Source organism: Carassius gibelio, chromosome B11, assembly GCF_023724105.1.
Source record: "Carassius gibelio isolate Cgi1373 ecotype wild population from Czech Republic chromosome B11, carGib1.2-hapl.c, whole genome shotgun sequence".
NCBI classification, from domain to species: domain Eukaryota; kingdom Metazoa; phylum Chordata; class Actinopteri; order Cypriniformes; family Cyprinidae; genus Carassius; species Carassius gibelio.
Genome location: NC_068406.1, coordinates 10,198,834 through 10,216,678, shown reverse-complemented (window position 1 = coordinate 10,216,678; position 17,845 = coordinate 10,198,834). Strand labels below are relative to the sequence as shown.

The following is a 17,845-nucleotide window of genomic DNA, read 5'->3' as shown; positions in this document are numbered from 1 at the left end:
TTTATCAGGGGGGGTAGATGTCATTTTATGAGCATGGCTCACCTTACCCTGCATGCATGTGACTGATTTACTTACTTTTCTGTAGTCCTTAATAAAGTGGCTATATTTGTACTTCATTATTTGGCCACTGTTTTGTTTTTGTGGTTTGGTTTAAAACTCATTTGAGGTTAATGATTAACCAGTAATTTTAGAAGGTGTTACCAAATTATTCAAACAATGAAACACAAGGTTAGTCTCCTAATGAGAGCGAGTCTCTATTAATGTGAAATTCACCATAGCAAATTCTTACTCTTGTTCCAACACGCACTTAAGGCATGATTTAATTTAGTATACTAAGCACTGAAATGTTTACATACAACTTTTCTGGAAACTTGCTTTGACATGTCTTGGGGCTTAAAGTAAATGCCAATCTCAAGTATCTTTTAAAGAATTTTATAAAATCCAGTATAAAAGTGTCACATTTTCTCGATATTATGATGACTGATGATTATGAACATACTACTACATTACTTAACATAATTTATTAACAAAAAAAGTTAGGAATGTCATGAAAATTTAAATGCTGCGTTGTAAGTATTTTCCTACAGACTTGTTGAAAAACATACATTAGACAACGAATAGTTCTTTTTGGTTCGAATCGCAAATAAAATCAATTCAGTCGAAGCGAATTCATGCCGTTGTGTGGTATTAATGGCTGTTCGTTTGTAAAATAACTGAATTGTTATTTATAATAGTACACACCACGGTTTGTGAACAGCATAATACGCGTTTTGGAGCCCAAACAAATCATATTTTAACCTAACAACATATTTATTCTCTTTTTCTTTCCTGACGGGACTCGGAAAAGTCAGACTCTATTAAATGAATCGTTTTGGTTGACCTCAAAGAGTTGGCATTCCTGAAAAGCACGTAGGCGGAGAGTTCAAATGTTTTCGATGAATCCAGTCTGGCTGTAGATAGGCGGGATTTAGAAGATAAGGTGAGTCAGGATTGCGAAACCCCGGAGGATAATCGACCCACCCTGCCAGGTTCAGTCGCGCGGACGAATGTTTGTAAGTTTGTGTTTCTTCTGTGTATTTTACTGTTATTTCAGGAACGTTGTTGGTAATTGTAGTGACACTCAAGCATTGCAATTACAGCAGTATGGAGAGAAAAAAAAGTCAAAATCAAAACATTTCTTTCGATTTCTGTGGAAACTGTTTGGCCCAAAACATGCTTTCATTTTGGCACGTCTCGAATCTGAAAGCTGCACAGCCTGAAACGTTATCTTGGAGGAATGTGTGTCATTCCTGTTGTTTGACTTATCTTATTTTCCCCCTCTTTTTTTTTTTTTTAACAGTAAATAAGGCAAAGGAAGCCAGGCTTAGATTGAGACATGGGTGAGACAGCTGGAATGGAACATAGGATTGTTACAAGATCTGCTGAGGTGAAATTGTCTTAAATGTTTTAATGCTGTATGCTACATCTTTTATTGAAATTAATTTGATTTTGAGAGTCTGTGGTTTCATTGGATGTTTGTATCGTGAATTCAAAGTTTTGTCGCTTTTGCTGAGTAAAAACTCACTTTGTCTAGTATATTGGCTCATTTCCTGTGGATGACCGTTGTTTGGATGATCAGATTCAGCAGCTGCACACTCAGCTGAAGTCTTTCAAGGTAATTTGTGTACTGTTAACTGAGTCTCGAGAGTATGTTTGCTTTTTCATATGTTTACCATGCACAAGTTTGCACACGTGACTAAATGTTTTTAATGGTCTTGAGAGCCTTTTGATCTAAATGCATACGCTTATGTGCTTGCAATTAGTTGTAGACAAATTATGTAAATGCAATTATTTGAGTATTTCATCATTTTATTGACTTTGCTATTATTATACTAGATCAAGTCATTTATTCATATAGGGCTTACAATAAAGGTTTTAAAGCAGCTTTATAATAATAATAAACAAAAGTATTAAGCAGTTTCAGCTGTTAAACAGCTCTGAAAACACACTTGTCACTGTTCATCTTAATTAAGTTCAGTGTTTATTCAATTTAGTTATATAGAAAATAACCATACTTTGACTGGTAACAGATGATTTGTGAACTTTATCTGCAGAACTGCAAGAGCAAGCGAATGGTCTCATTGAGGTTCTCTGTCAAGGGAGTCAAAGTTTATGATGAAGATGAAATGGTAAGATTTTTTTAAGATCTCTGATATTTTTCTTTGTGTATGTCACATGGTTGAACTCTTTGTTATGCATCTCATCAGACGCTCCTCATGGCTCACGCCATGTGTCGAGTCTCGCTGTCCACCGCCCGTCCAACTGATGCCCAGTTTGCCTTTGTCTCCCATAATCCTGGAAATTCTGAAGCCCAGCTCTATTGCCACCTCTTTAGAGCCAGACATGCTCGATCTGTAAGCATTAACTTGACAAAACCCAGCAAAGGTTTTGTGGTTTGTGTGTTATTAATCACTTTGGTTGTGAAGCGCTATATTTTGATTGTAATATTGCACATGTCGGTTCTAGAATCAAAGATTTGGTTTTCTGGTTTACAAGTCATCATAGTGATATTTACTATTTAGAATTGCCAAGACTGTTGCTGCTTTGCTTAAATGGGAAAAACTGCTCAAACACTCTAAGAATTTAATGGTTCCATTGGTTTTACTCAAATAAAGGCCCAGTTCCTGAACCTGCTGCTTTGCCGCTGTTTTCAACTGTATTTTCTGGAGAAGCACCCAGAGGAAGCACAGGATGAGTGTTCAGGGAAGAAACCAACTCGAGCCCCATCGTTGCTTAATCAAGGTTTCCCTCTCAGTGTTAGTGCCTTGGTGTCTTTCCGCAGGGCCCCAACTCAAGGCCTGCTACCAGGGGCAAAGGTTTGTTTTCACCACATATAGCATATATTGCTTTTATAAAGATTATCTTAACCAAATGGCATAAAAAGCAGTTGGAACAAGTACTAGTTAAATAAATATTCTGAGTTTACTGGTTATTTCACCTTTGAAAATTTGTCCCCAGCATGACATACATATTTTGTCAGAGCTTGTTGTAAAGAGTTGTAAATAGGCCCCAAACTCCTTTTGAGAGAATGTTTCCAACACTTTGAATGCTGCACTGTTCTGCAGTGCGTTCATCTCAATTTTTCCGAACAGGTGTTCTCACAGCCAAGCACGGAGCAAGTCAGCAGTCCTGAAGAAGGCCCCACTTCTTCTCCGACTATAATTCGTAAAAAGGCGATTCGAACAAAAGAGCTGAGCTCTGGAGCATATCGCTCTTTTACATTTACTCCTCTCAAACAGCGGCACCTGCAGGATAAACTGAGTGCACCACAAGGTGGGATAAGTGTTCATAGAACACTTTCGAGAATGAGAGAGTTCATTAGGTAATGCACACACATAGTCAAGATTAGTGGTCGACCGATATATCGTCAAAGCTGATGACCGATATATCGGCTCATTTGCCGATATGTTTTTCTGCTTGGCAGATATGTTCGAGATGGGACTTTTAATTTGATGGTGATGAGAGCGGCAATACCCTTTTATGCAGTCTATGGCAGTGCCTTGAGCACGCACCGTGCTCAAACTCTCTCTCTTGTTTGTCGCATAGACTGTATAAAAACATGTTGTCCTTAACAGTTCTGTCTAACACGGATAGAAGTGTCTAATAATCAGATAGAATGGTTCAACAAAGAAATTGTGTACGGAAAGAATTATAACGATTGCTTTTATATTAGGCCTATTAGTAATAGAGAGGCAAATATAATACTTTCTCGTTTGCCGTCAGCATTAAGCAAATATGCATTCATATAATTTTAACAAATCTTTGAATGACTTATGAACATTTATTTTCACAAACCTTGCAAACTCAGTCGAATCAGGTGTGAGATCTTGTGAAGTGTGCATTTTTAACCAGCATGATCGCGTGTTCTCTTTGTGATGGTCGGTCTGTGTGAATTGTATGCTTTAAACTATAAACTCGTGATTTCAAATTATAATGCGCATTATGCCTTTGCCCTACTGTCATATTCATGTCATTTTCACTGTGTCCTGTATGTAAAATGAGGGTTACTCTGGCTTTATTTGAAAAATATGATTCCCATTGCACACAAACTTCCCAGAATACGGAGTGCCCTGTTGGTTACAGTGTTTGCTCTCTTTTTAATTATATTTGTATTAAATATGTATTTATTTGTGAAAAATACTGTCATCTAAAGTATAAGCATGTTTCTTTTACACATTTTTTAATTTGTTGTCAAATGATTTCAAATTTCTTAAATATTATTAATAATAATTTATGCTTTATATCCGCTATCGGCCCCCCTGGTTTTCAAAATATTGGCATCGGCTGTCAAAAAACGCATATCGGTCGACCACTAGTTAAGGTGGCTGGTTTAAGACACAGTGGGTTAATTTATTGTACTTTGGATTTGGTGGTTGGAGATTCAAAAAGGTTGTGGGGTTTTCCATAATTTGGATTAGTAGTGTTGTTTTTCTTCAATTTTAATTTGAATATTAAACATGTAACGGTATAAAAATTCCATGTAAACAGAAAAGGAACGAGCCAGTGCAAAAGCATGCAAGTCTCGCGCTCCCAGTTTAGCCGAGACAGAAGAAGCTCTGGCTCAAGCAGTGTGGTGCTGGGCTGGCGTGTCTAGGTCAGTGCTGGTGCCCTAAGACCATGTAGTCTGTTGTTTATTTATATAAATTTAAAGGAATAGTTGATCCAAAAATTTAAAAAAGAAATTGCTGAAAATTTTATCTCAGGCCATCTAAGATTTTGATGAGTTTGTTTCTTCATGGGAAAAGATTTGGATAGATTTATTTTTGCATCATTGCTCACCAGTGAATACTGTGCAGTAAATTGTTGCCGTCAGAATGAGTACAAACAGCTGCAAAAAATTTCAATAATCCACAACTCCAGTCTATCAGTTAATATCTTGCGAAGCGAAAAGCTGCATGTTTGTAATAAACAAATCCATCATTGTTTTTGTCTTTAAACCATTGCTTCTGGCTGCGGTAAAATTCCTCTACGCAATATTGCTTTCTCCAGTGAAAAAGTGGTCTCTGAGTCCAGATAGTTGTCTGTCTGGATTTTGATGCGAGAAGACGACACTTTACACTTTTATTTTGGAAGCACTATTTTTAACCGTGAGCTCAGAATTATAAAGTGACCATTTAAAGTTAAAATGCCTTGATGGGTTTGTTTCTTTCATAAACAGCTTTTCACTTCACAAGATGTTAATTGGTGAACTGGAGTGGTGTGGATTACTGTTGTTATTATTGTGATGTTTTTATCAGCTGTGTGGACTCTCATTCTGACGGCACCCATTCACTGCAGAGGATCCTTTGAGTAAGTGATGTTACACAAAATTTCTCCAAATCTGACTGAAGAAAAAAACAAAAATTTTCTGCAAATGTTCATTTTCGGTTGAGCTATTCCTTTAATGTTTTCACACTTAGGTAAATCTCAACGCTTTTCATTTTAAAGCAATACCTCTTATCAATATTCTATTCAGTCATTGTCATTCAGTCAAATGCAGTCTGTTGAGCTTAATTGCATTTTTTTTCTAAGTTGATAGTATTAATATATAAAATTGTTCTATATTTAAGAAGCAAGGTAGTACATCAACAGAGTAAAATCACTTTGCTTTTAATTTAGTATGTTCAGTGTATTACTGAGTCTCTGGTTTCCATTACAGCGACTGTAGTTCTTCATTGCTGGCAGATGATGTCTTGGGTGCCTTCCTGCTATGTCCTCATCCCAAAAAGCCCGACCGTGGGTCTCTTGTAGTCCGCTTTCCCTCAGGACTGGTAACTCATGCTATTAAGAATTCCAAGGGAAAGTTCCGGCTTGAGGTGAGCAAAGATGGAAGATTTTTTTTTTTTTTTTTTTTTGTCTTTATTTTGAGTTACTTGCTCCACTCTTTAACTACTTTCATCAGAAGTAGAAGGTAGCAAATGTTTAATGCTCTTTTACAGAAATACCACAATGACTTTGAAAGCCTTGCTGCTTTGATTGAGCACTACACAGAGTTCAGTGAGGAGCTGGAATGTTCTCTGAGCTGCGCCCGTGTCAACCACTGCTACAATTGGGAAGAGATGGTGAATAAGAGTTCACGGTTGCTGCAGGACAACAAGAAAGGCACCTTCAAAAACAAAAGTTGGGTTTAAATCCTGTTTCATGCAATTTTTTTTTTTTTTTTTTAATGCAATTGTTTTTTAAAAACATTTTATACTATATTTTAAACTTTACAGAGCTGCTGACATTAGTAAACCTTCCTAACAAGGATCTTAAGTCACTGACACAATTTTTTTTATATTTTAAAAGGACACTTCTGTTTTGCCTGTTGGCAATAACCTCAACCCACCTAAAGCCCTCACATTGTTGGTGTTTTGGTTTGAATTTATTTTCTAGGGAAATGAGCACTTAGGTTTTTCATGTAAATGTCAGCTGTAAATGTATAGCTACTCAACAGCTTTTGCAAAAGCGCAGACTATATACATTTTATGTCCCAGCTATTATGGCTTTCAAATTCTGTATTATGTGTTTATATTAATTTTGGACATTTTTTTTTTCTCCACTCACTTTATAAGAGAGCTTTTTAGTGATGACTTGAACATGTCCAGTGAAGGAATTTTTTTTTTTTTCTTCTTTGCCTGGCTTTGCTCTTGTAATGTTTTGGAACTCTTGCACTTCTTCACCTTGTAAATGCGCACATTTCTGTAATTAGCTTTGCACCAGTGTAAATTAAGTGTCTTGCCTCATTGCATAAACTGATTATACAGTCATTTTGTCTCATTTTTCCCTTTGTGTATTTTTAATGTGGATTACTTTGAAGGAAACCAGTGGAATATGTTGTTTAACCAGAGACTAGATCTTATGGTATATTTTGATATGATAAAATAATTATGCCTTATTTTTCATGTTTTATTAAATTATAATGCAAGTTTGGAGTAATTATGAAAGCCTGTTCCCGCCACTTTGGGAATTTTTTTTACATTTCTATTATGTAATCATTTTATCGGAAGAAGGGCCTACACTATAAGAAAAATATATTGGTCCACCTCAGGATATTATTCTTTAATAATTATGAAATTCTTTACATATGCAAGGGCCGAATGTCCACCCTGTTACAGGACAATCTCATCTCCATTTATAAGTGTCTTGAATGCAGTTATTGTAATATTTACATTTTCTATGTATATAACAATTTATAGGATATAAGGCAAATTACACCACATTAAAGGAAGTTGTTCTTATACCTGTTATTGTAAGATCTCATTTATACTATCCCTTTATTTGGCTACTAAATATGTTTAACATTGTATTTTACCATTTAAAGTTACAGAGAGCATATAATATTTTGCTCTTGCATACACACACAAACTGTTATCATGGGTTCATGCCATAGGCGTAATAGTTTTTCTATACTGTATCTTATTTGTATGTTACCCTAAGACTGCACCTAAACCTACCCCTCTCAAAGAGAACACTTCTTTCTGGAGGACTTACAAGTTTTTTTCTTTTTCCTCATAGGGACCAAATATATGTCTCCACAAGGTAAACCTTTACTGGCATCACTAATTATTGTGCCATTAATTATAAGTACACTTATTTATCTATTTTTACATTGACTATTACTATATGTCTACCCTGTTACAGTGCAACACAGTAACGGGAGGGACATTGCATGCTAAAGTCATACATGTGATGAACAACAAGCTAGTGTGTATTGATCGAGGAAGACTTTTAACTTTTTATGTTTATTAACCATGTTTTCAATTACAAAAAAATAAAAATTATCAGTTTCCTCTATAAATAAGCATAACAGGGTGGATTTGTTGTGCTTTGACACATCAGTGAATCTTTCTAAAACACTAAAAATGGTAAATTAAGAACTGTTAATTAGGAGTTTTAAAGACTTTTTAGGCATTACAAATTTATAAATAACCAGAAAGATATTTTGCTGAGGAATATTATAAAAAAAGAATATACAACAATATAAAAAAGTTGGAATTTGTTTGATTTTTTTTTAATACAGTATTTGTGGCTGAAGTTATGCAAACTCATTTGGGGACGTGCACTTAAATATGAATAATAATTTTTAAATTAATTTTGGGTAGATATTTATTTTGTTATATGGTGTTCTAATGGCAGTAACTTTGTAGGATGAGCATTTAGAAACAAGTATTAGCCGAATTTTACGGAAAATATTCTAAATTATAGCACTTGAACTGAAATGGCACCGAATTTTAGGAATGACCATTCCGTCATTATTTCGAGAAAGTGTCTTATTATACTGAGAAACTGAGTAATAATAATGAGAAACTTTCTCATTATTAAGCTATGACTTAAAGAAATATTTTTTCTCAACTGTAGCGGAAACGGGCTTCTATAGTAAATAAATGTCTGGTAATAAAAGTTTTTCCTTTATGTAAAATATTTTAACATTTATCAGTGGGAGCAGGATACTCATGTAATGCTAATAATATTTAATGTTCAGTGCGCATGTCACTGGGGGCTTTGTGCTGCTACAGCCGGCGCCTCTGAAGTTTGAGGTTGCTAGGCGACGCTGAACGCAGCAGCAAGAGAAACACGCTGCTTTATTTAATTCAGCGAGCTGCAGCCTGACCTCAAACGGGCATTTACGGAACCCGGACCGGGTGACATTGTTCGTAAACGTCGTTTATAATAACAGAAGATCTGTTTGTCTCACTGAGATGGCCGTGGTACACTGCAGTCTGATCTTTGGAGTGTTATTTCCATTTCTGTTCAGCCGATAAACAGTGCCGACGCTATCCCTCCAGATGGCATCGGAATCCGTGAAGGTGGTCGTCAGATGTCGACCTCTGAACGAGAGAGAGAAGGCCATGAACTGTAAGATGGTGGTCTCGATTGACAGCAGTCACTGTCAGTGTTTCATTCAGAAACCCGGAGCTACGGAAGAGCCGCCCAAACAGTTCACATTTGATGGGACTTATTATATAAGCCATTCCACTGAGCAGATCTATAACGAGATCGCATATCCTCTGGTGGAGGTAATATTGATTTGTGTGTGTGTGTGTGTGTGTGTGTGTGTGTTTGGGAATGGTCATTGTGACAGCTACAGCCTCTATGGGGCCATTCCCTTTCCAGTGTACATGCCCATAGATATGGTTATCTGATCCCTGTTGTCTCTGGAAACAGAACACCACAGAGTTTAAATCAGTCACGGAAGTAACCTACAGCCCTTCCTTAAATAGATTATTTACTAGATGCTGTGCAAATTGGGCCCTTTAGACTCTTAACTATTAAGCTTTGAGTATCTATCTATCTATCTATCTAGCTATCTATCTACTGTATCTATCTATCTATCTATCTATCTATCTATCTATCTATATTTGCATCTGTGAATATCATCAAAAAGTTGATTTCACTAATTCCATTCAAAAAGTGAAACTTGTATATTATATTAATTCATTACACACAGACTGATATATTTCAAATGTTTATTTATTTTAATTTTGATGTTTGTAACTGACAACTAAGGAAAATCCCAAATTCAGTATCTCAGAAAATTAGAATATTGTGAAAAGATTCAATACTGAAGACACCTGGTCAGCTAATTAACTCAAAACACCTGCAAAGCCTTTCAATGCTATTTCAGTCTAGTTCTGTAGGCTACACAATCATGGGGAAGACTGCTGACTTGACAGTTGTCCAAAAGATGACCATTGACACCTTGCACAAGGAGGGCAAGACACAAAAGGTCATTGCAAAAGAGGCTGGCTGTTCACAGAGCTCTGTGTCCAAGCACATTAATAGAGAGGCGAAGGGAAGGAAAAGATGTTGTAGAAAAAAAAGGGTACAAGCTATAGGGATAACTGCACCCTGGAGAGGATTGTGAAACAAAACCCATTAAAAAATGTGGGGGAGATTCACTAAGAGTGCACTGCAGCTGGAGTCAGTGCTTCAAGAACCACTACACACAGATGTATGCAAGACATGGGTTTCAGTTGTCGCATTCCTTGTGTCAAGCCACTCTTCAACAACAGACAGTGTCAGAAGCGTCTCGCTTCAAAAAGGACTGGACTTCTATTGAGTAGTCCAAAGTCATGTTCTCTGATGAAAGTAAATGTTGCATTTCCTTTGGATATCAGGGTCCCAGAGTCTGGAGGAAGAGAGGAGAGACACACAGTCCATGTTGCTTGAGGTCCAGTGTAAAGTTTCTACAGTCAGTGATGGTTTGCAATGCAATGTTATCTGCTGGTGTTGGTCCACTGTGTTCTGAGGTCCAAGGTCAACACAGCCGTATACCTGGAAGTTTTAGAGCACTTCATGCTTCCTGCTGCTGACCAACTTCATGGAGATACAGATTTCATTTTCCAACAGGACTTGGCACCTGCACACTGTGCCAAAGCTACCAGTAACTGGTTTAAGGACCCTGTTCTTAATTGGTCAGCAAAATTACCTGACCTTAACCCCATAGAAAATCTATGGGGTATTGTGAGAGGAAGATGCGATATGCCAGACCCAAGAATACAGAAGAGCTGAAGGCTACTATCAGAGCGACCTGGGCTCTCATAACACCTGAGAAGTGCCACAGACTGATCGACTACATGCCACGCCACATTGCTGCAGTAATGCAGGCAAAAGGAGCCCCAACTAAGTATTGAGTGCTATACATGCTCATACTTTTCATGTTCATACTTTTCAGTTGGCCAAGATTTCTAAAAATCCTTTCTTGGTATTGGTCTTAAGGTATATTCAAATTTTCTGAGATACTGAATTTGGGATTTTCCTTAGTTGTCAGTTATAATCATCAAAATTAAAATAAATAAACATTTGAAATATATCAGTCTGTGTAATGAATGAATATAATATACACATTTCACTTTTTGAATGGAATTAGTGAAATAAATCAACATTTTGATGATATTCTAATTATATGACCAGCACCTGTGTATATATATATATACAATTTATTTTCTTGTAAACAGGGTGTAACGGAGGGCTACAATGGGACAATTTTTGCTTATGGACAAACAGGCAGTGGCAAATCATTCACTATGCAAGGTGTTCTGGATCCTCCATCCCAGAGGGGAATTATCCCTAGAGCTTTTGAGCACATCTTTGAGACGATCCAGGTAACCAATTTGCATGCCATGTGATAGTAACATCATAGTATAAAACATATTTACTTCTATTATTTACTGACTTGTAATATTTCATATGAATGACAAATTAAAATATTCTAAAATACATTCAAAAGTTTGGGGTCAGTAGGATTTATTATTATTATTATTTTTTTAAATGTTTTTGATAAGCAATGGCACATTAAATTGATCAGAAGTGACAGTAAAGGCTTGCACATTGTTACAAAATATTTTTTTGAAAATATTTGTTCTTTTCGAATATCCATTCATCAAATAATCCTGAAAAAAATGTATCTCAGTTTCCACAAAAATATGAAGCAGCACCACTTTTTTCAACACTGTAGAAATGTTTCTTAAGCAGCAAATCAGCATATTAGAATGATTTCGGAGAGATCATGTGACACTAAAGACTGGAGTAATGATGCTGAAAATTCTGCTTTGCATCACAGGAATACATTTATGTATTATTAAAATATATTACAATAGAAAACTGTTATTTTAAATTGAACTAACATTTCTCCATATTACAGTCTTTTGTATGTTTGTTCAAAGAAATGCAGACTTGGTAAACATTAGAGAAATTCTTCAAAAACACTTCTAATGTAATTCCTAAAATTAGAGCTATATTCATTGTCATAAAATTAATCTTAAAATTGAACTTTTCCTCTAAAGTGTGCAGAGAACACAAAATTCCTTGTACGGGCCTCTTACCTGGAAATTTACAAAGAAGAAATCAGAGACCTTTTGGGAAAAGAGACCAAACAGAAGATGGAAGTATGTAACCACTGGTCACACACAGCTCATTGTACTCTTGTGTACATTGACTTCATGTCTCGATGCTGTGTGTGTTTTAGCTGAAGGAGCATCCGGAGCGTGGTGTGTATGTACGGGATCTGTCCATGCATACGGTGCACAGCGTTGGGGAATGTGAGCACATCATGGATCAGGGCTGGAGGAATCGCTCTGTGGGATACACACTCATGAACAAAGATTCATCCCGCTCACACTCCATATTCACCATTCACCTGGAGATCTGCAACACAGGTCGGTGTCTGAATCATAAACATTTACTAAGTCCTATGTAAATGAATGTATATAAATAATCTCTGGTAATCTATTTATGAGCTTAGATGCTGCTGGTGAAGAACATTTGCGTGCTGGGAAGCTCAACCTCGTGGACCTTGCAGGAAGTGAACGTCAGTCGAAAACCGGCGCTACTGGAGATCGCCTACAAGAAGCCACCAAGATCAACTTGTCCCTTTCAGCCCTTGGCAATGTTATATCTGCATTGGTAGACGGTCGTTCCAAGCACATCCCATATCGTGATTCCAAGCTCACTCGTTTGCTTCAGGACTCGCTGGGCGGAAACACGCGTACCCTCATGGTGGCTTGTCTCTCGCCTGCCGATAACAATTATGAGGAGAGCATCAGTACTCTACGCTACGCCAACCGTGCCAAGAGCATCCAAAACCGTCCACGCATCAACGAGGACCCAAAAGACGCCCTCCTGCGTGAATATCAGGAGGAAATCAAGAAACTGCGAGCATTAATCTCTGGCCAGCTGGGATCTGTCAAACTCAGCTGTAAGAAACACAACAATTGTTTCAATTTGAATGTGTTTGAATAGCGCATTGTTGACTTTCCTTTATGTTATCAGCACTTTTGGAAGGTAAGAAATCAGGAGATTCATCAGCTGCTCTGTCACGACCCCAGAGTAACACATCAGTGAGTGAGGCAGAGAAAGACAGGATAAAAGAGGTGTGTACAGAATTAAAGTCAATGTGTTGTTTCCACATTTGGATGAGGTCTTCACCTCGAAAGTTATTTGAGGAAACTTTCTGTTTTGTGAATTTTGAAGCCTAAATACAATTGCCAGAAGCTAAAGGTTGGCTAATACGTAGGTTATAAGTGAACTACTCCACGGTCACATGACTTAAACATTCCTACAACTGTTTCAGACTCAGCTCTTTATTTAAAAACTAAAAGAATGCGATTTTAGGCTGTTAAATCAAACTAGTAAGTAGATGAGTTTTCCTGTTTTGCGTTTGACTCTATTGTCAATAGAAATAAATGATCATTAACTCATTTAGTTTGTCTTCTTTGTTTCCAAATGTTTTTGTTTTCCTTCCTGAAGCTCAAACTGTAGAGCATTTGGCTTTATCAATGCCAAGGGCATGGGTTCAGTTCCCAGGGAAATCAAGAACTGATTAAACATGTACCCTGAATACACTGTATATCGCTTTTTTAAGAGAAACATCTGCTAAATGGATAAATGTACATGTACATGTAAATGTAGGAATATGAGAAGAAACTGATGAAGCTACAGGCCCAGTACGATGCAGAACAAGAGTCCAAAGTCAAACTCCAACAAGACATTGCAGCCTTGAGAACATCATACGAGACCAGACTTTCTTCTCTGGAGAGATCCAAAGCTAGTCGAGCACATACTACTGGTAATGTTGAAACTAGTTTCCTTTAGGTCTATCTTCAGGTTCTATATCTTCTAAATCTGGTCAGATCTTCTTGTTACAGGTGGCCCTTGTGTGGACCAGGATAAAGAAGAACCCATCACTGCACCTGTGACTTCACTGGAACAGTCGAATGCTGAACACAGTGTACCCAAGGTGCTTTGATTTCGCCTGAAACTGGGTTTAAATAGGCCATGAGGATGTGTTTTCTAATTGATTTTTATATCTCCCAATTCTAAATGACTCTTGTTTGTGTAGGAGAATTGGTCTTCTGCTGTTGCTAATGTCAAAGGAGCTCCAAGTGAAGAAAGTTCAGTTTTAGATATGGTTGTGGTTGCCACTCCCAGTCAGCTGGACCAGAAGCATGTTCTAGAGAGGTGAAACCTCAAGAATTTCAACTTCAAATTGTAATTGTATTAGTTAACTAAACATAGAAACTATGCCATCTGCAGACAAATGGTATTAAATCTTTTCTCAGAGCTAACTTCAACCATTTGAGTGTGCTTGCTTTCTTCAAAATATATGCCAACTGGTTGCATGATTTGTTTTGGATGTAATGCAGTGACAGAAATAGACTTCAAAGAGATGGTAGGGGTTGAATTCAGGTTAGTTGGGAAATTTTTGCCAGTCATCTCAACTACTTGATTTCACTCTAATAGCTATAGAAATGAAGACATTAATAAACGGGGGATAAATAATGCTGTCTCTGCTATGTTTTGTTGGCTGAAAGGCTGCAGCAGCTGGAGCAGGAGTTTGTGGGTGGAGAGCAGGCGAGGAACGAGGAGCTGAAGCAGAGACACAGACAGAGGAAGACTCTGGCCGACCAGAGGAAGAAGCAGCTTATCGAAGCTCTGAGCCAAAGCAGCGAGGACAGTGACAGCGTTCTGCTGAACGTATACGATTCCATTCAGGAGGAAGTCCATGCCAAGAGCAGACACCTGGAGAACACGCAGAAGAAGGTGAGAGATTTCAGTACTTAACATTTGACTTTTACTTTAATTCTGAATACAGTATGTACATATTTAAATTTATTAGATAAATGTACAGAAACTATTATTCAAAATCAACCAAAAAGTATGTAAAAAGTACATCTTTCTTTTTCTTACTTTTAGATTAGATTTCTAGTTTCACTAACGAGATGAAACTGTTGAAGCAGGCCAAAATGTCCAACCATCTGTTTATGTGATGAACAGCTAAAAGCTGCCAAATTGGAGATCAGAGATCTTCAGGCAGAGTTCGAGATGGAGAGAGATGATTATCTGGCCACCATCCGGCGTCTGGAGCGGGAAGGCCAGCTCCTTCAAGGAATTTTGGAGCGCATGGCACCCCTGGTGCGCAGGGACTGTAACTACAGCAACCTGGATCGACTGCGGAAGGAGGCGGTGTGGGATGAAGAGGGAGGGACCTGGAAACTGCCAGAGGTGCTGGTGCAGAAAACGACACTACCTACAGGTGAAGTGCTGAGGAGTGTCAGAGAATCTGTATGACCTTTGTTCAGTCAATTATAAAAGTCGCAGTTCATTTTTATACACTATACTTTTATGTACTAATTAATGTGATCATAGAAGAAAAAAGAAACTTGTTCTGCATTAAAAGTGATTCAGAATAAACGAGTTACCTGTAACAGCACACCAAATCCATTTTTAAAATAATTATGATACTAATTCATGGAGGACGAAAACTGTGGTTCTTGTTCACTGTTTTGCAGTGCATGTTGCAAAGCAAACGTTTCAGTCAGTTCCTTGTGTGATTTAAAGGTATATTCTCTCTCTTGCTCTACAGTCCCCCCTTCAGGTGCCATTGCACCAGGCAGACTTTCAGCACGCAGGAATTCTGCCTCAGACCTTGCCGACCCTTTTGTGGTATTCAGACACCATTAAACAAGCTATTCTGACACCTAAAGGGATAGTTCACTCAAAAATGAAAATTCTGTCATTAATAACTCCCAAAGATATGTTTGATGAAATATGAGAGCTTTCTGACCCCTCCATAGACAGCATACTGTTGAATAAAGTCTTTCTTTTTGTTTTCTTTACACTCAAAATTATTTTTGTAGCTTCATAAAATTACAGTTGAACCACTGATGTAACATGGACTATTTTAATGATGTCCTTACTACATTTCTGGGCTTTGAACTTGTCAGTTGCATTGCTGTCTATGCAGGTTCAGAAAGCTCCCGGATTTATAAAATATATCCTAATTTGTGTTCTGAAGATGAACGAAGGTCTTACAGGTTTAGAACCACGTGACGGTGAGAAATCATGACAGAATTGTCATTTTTGGGTGAACTTATACCTTTTAATTATACACAGATACACTACAAATATACTAATACCAGATTCATGTGCCACATTCAGAAATAGGGGTTTAACACTTAATATTTCTGTCTGAGTGTAATTTTCAACTTGGATTAAAGCAATCCTGTGTTACCTTAATTATTTGCATATTTCATAATAATTATGCATTACTTTATTCTAGTTAATGTTTTTGCTTTCACTGTTTGACATTTAATAATAAATAAATAATAAATTAATAATAAAGCTTGTTAGAAGAAGTGTATGTAACAAGTACAAAATGTGTTAATATTTAAAGAGGTGGGCATTGGCCGCAAAGGCAGTGAAATTCTGTTAGCAATGCAAGAGCTCTTATCATGAACTAGGGTTAAAAGTAGTCTTTTTAAAAAAAAAAAGTTTTGTTCTCAACCCAGAGATTAAGGTTAAAAAAAAAAGATGTTAAACCTGGGTTAAGTGTAATCTGAATCGAAGTGTAATCTAAAGTCTTTTAGATCCACAGAATATAAATTACTGAATGAGTCCAACTTCATTTTTTAGCAGGAAGAGGACGAGGACCGCTACAAGGAAATGCTCAAACGCAGTGATAGCGAGCATATCGCCACTAACTACTTCAAGCCAAAACGGAGCAGTCAGCTGTTGACTGGCGACTCTATGAAAAACACAAGTGAGAGACTGATGCAATATTCATTTCCACTTGTTTCACACATTCCACTGTTGTGTTTCTAAATGTGGATCAATGTAATCATTTTCTTACAGTGAATTTTTCTGGTTCAGTTGGTAATGGTGCAGGGCACCAGACCTCTGTCGGGTCCAGTTTGTCTCCTCTTAATATGGAGTCCCTCCTTCCACGCCCCTTCCGCTTGGAGTCCCTTGGAGTCCCACCTGCACATGGCAAAGTAAAACGCAAGAAGAGCAAGACGTTCATCCCAGCTGAGAGCAACTGACAGGACATGGCTTGACAAATCTTGCGTATGAGAGCTTAGAAGTTCTATCTTTTTAAGCTGCTTTTATCTGTTTTTAATTCATATGTATGTATATAAAAACATGTTTTTGTTGTAGTAGTGATTAATGACAAATATGGTAATTTTAGATTCTAAATGTCACATAATGTGGCATGAAACACTGCATAGGAATTTTAACTTATACTACCTGGAGTAATATAAATAATGCTACCTAACGTGCTGCTCTGTTTTTATCTTGAACTGAGAGTTCTCAACACAGAAAACCCATTGTATTTTAACGTCTGTTACCATCTACATTAAATATTTTTGTCCTGGAAAACTAGTCTTAATTTGTTTGTCCTTTTTAAGATTTATCTTATAAATGAAAGTATTATAATCATGGTTATGGCTGACCATATTTAACATGGAGACCATAAACAAAATATTTTTTTCTAGGCCACTTAACTCATTTAAGGTGAGTGGATAAAATCAAGTCTCACTTTTGTTCTATAGACTAATTTCAACATATGGGTTGCAAATCTTGTTTTGTGTTGCTGTCTTCAATTTGCAAAACCGAATGTGTGTGTCATAGTGCATACTGTCTAGTGCACATTTTGGCGATTAACCTGTTGCAGCCAGACTCCAAACAATTAGGTGAAGTCATTTTAACTACTAACTTAAATGTAATGAATAGAGAAGTAAAATACAGTTTCGCTTTGTGTATATGTGAGTCTTTGGAACCCCTTGCAGTTCAATAAGTGGAGTTCATTGTAGCGAGTGTCGTAATTACAGTGCTCTGATATAACACAACTTTAATTGAAAAATCTATTAAATAAAGATGCGAGAGTGTTCAATATAATGTAAAAAATATCTAAAAGACACAGGATTAATTAACAGGATTTAAGAAGAACATGTATTTTCCGCCCTCAGTAGGCTAGGTCGTGGAATATGCAACAAAAGCGGTTGCTATATCCGCCATAAAACGTCAAAAGAAAAAGAAGACGAGGAAGGATAGTTCTGTTGCTGAA

General features: G+C 37.1%; 2 protein-coding genes across 3 annotated transcripts; both read left to right on the top strand.

The window, feature by feature from the left end:
• The first annotated feature begins 891 nt into the window (after nucleotides 1–891).
• On the top strand, nucleotides 892–6,767 carry sh2d5 (SH2 domain containing 5). Its single transcript, XM_052569781.1, has 10 exons — nucleotides 892–1,052; nucleotides 1,340–1,426; nucleotides 1,574–1,654; nucleotides 2,094–2,168; nucleotides 2,247–2,393; nucleotides 2,655–2,855; nucleotides 3,132–3,312; nucleotides 4,528–4,633; nucleotides 5,678–5,834; nucleotides 5,958–6,767. Exons 2-10 carry the CDS (start codon nucleotides 1,376–1,378, stop codon nucleotides 6,147–6,149), a joined length of 1,191 nt encoding a protein of 396 aa, XP_052425741.1. The 5' UTR covers nucleotides 892–1,052; nucleotides 1,340–1,375; the 3' UTR covers nucleotides 6,150–6,767.
• A 1,809-nt stretch (nucleotides 6,768–8,576) lies between these two features.
• Nucleotides 8,577–17,099, top strand: kif17 (kinesin family member 17). Of its 2 annotated transcripts, none has more exons than XM_052569729.1 (14): nucleotides 8,577–9,017; nucleotides 10,959–11,105; nucleotides 11,787–11,888; nucleotides 11,969–12,158; nucleotides 12,245–12,697; nucleotides 12,772–12,872; nucleotides 13,411–13,567; nucleotides 13,647–13,738; nucleotides 13,841–13,959; nucleotides 14,313–14,541; nucleotides 14,776–15,034; nucleotides 15,365–15,444; nucleotides 16,414–16,540; nucleotides 16,651–17,099. In XM_052569729.1, exons 1-14 carry the CDS (start codon nucleotides 8,787–8,789, stop codon nucleotides 16,818–16,820), a joined length of 2,457 nt encoding a protein of 818 aa, XP_052425689.1. In that variant the 5' UTR covers nucleotides 8,577–8,786; the 3' UTR covers nucleotides 16,821–17,099. The 2 variants fall into 2 exon arrangements, with proteins under 2 accessions (XP_052425689.1, XP_052425688.1); XM_052569728.1 differs by having other exon boundaries at nucleotides 16,633–17,099.
• Nucleotides 17,100–17,845: the final 746 nt, after the last annotated feature.

What these genes read in the sequence shown, in the direction of transcription:
- kif17 (XM_052569728.1), top strand. Translation starts at nt 8,787, where the DNA reads ATGGCATCGGAATCCGTGAAGGTGGTCGTCAGATGTCGACCTCTGAAC. An exon ending in TAGTCGAGCACATACTACTG is followed by an intron (nt 13,568 to 13,646) that starts GTAATGTTGAAA and finishes TTCTTGTTACAG; the next exon opens with GTGGCCCTTGTGTGGACCAG. An exon ending in CTGAACACAGTGTACCCAAG is followed by an intron (nt 13,739 to 13,840) that starts GTGCTTTGATTT and finishes TTGTTTGTGTAG; the next exon opens with GAGAATTGGTCTTCTGCTGT.
- sh2d5 (XM_052569781.1), top strand. Translation starts at nt 1,376, where the DNA reads ATGGGTGAGACAGCTGGAATGGAACATAGGATTGTTACAAGATCTGCT. An exon ending in GAGCCAGACATGCTCGATCT is followed by an intron (nt 2,394 to 2,654) that starts GTAAGCATTAAC and finishes ACTCAAATAAAG; the next exon opens with GCCCAGTTCCTGAACCTGCT. An exon ending in GCCTGCTACCAGGGGCAAAG is followed by an intron (nt 2,856 to 3,131) that starts GTTTGTTTTCAC and finishes TTTTCCGAACAG; the next exon opens with GTGTTCTCACAGCCAAGCAC.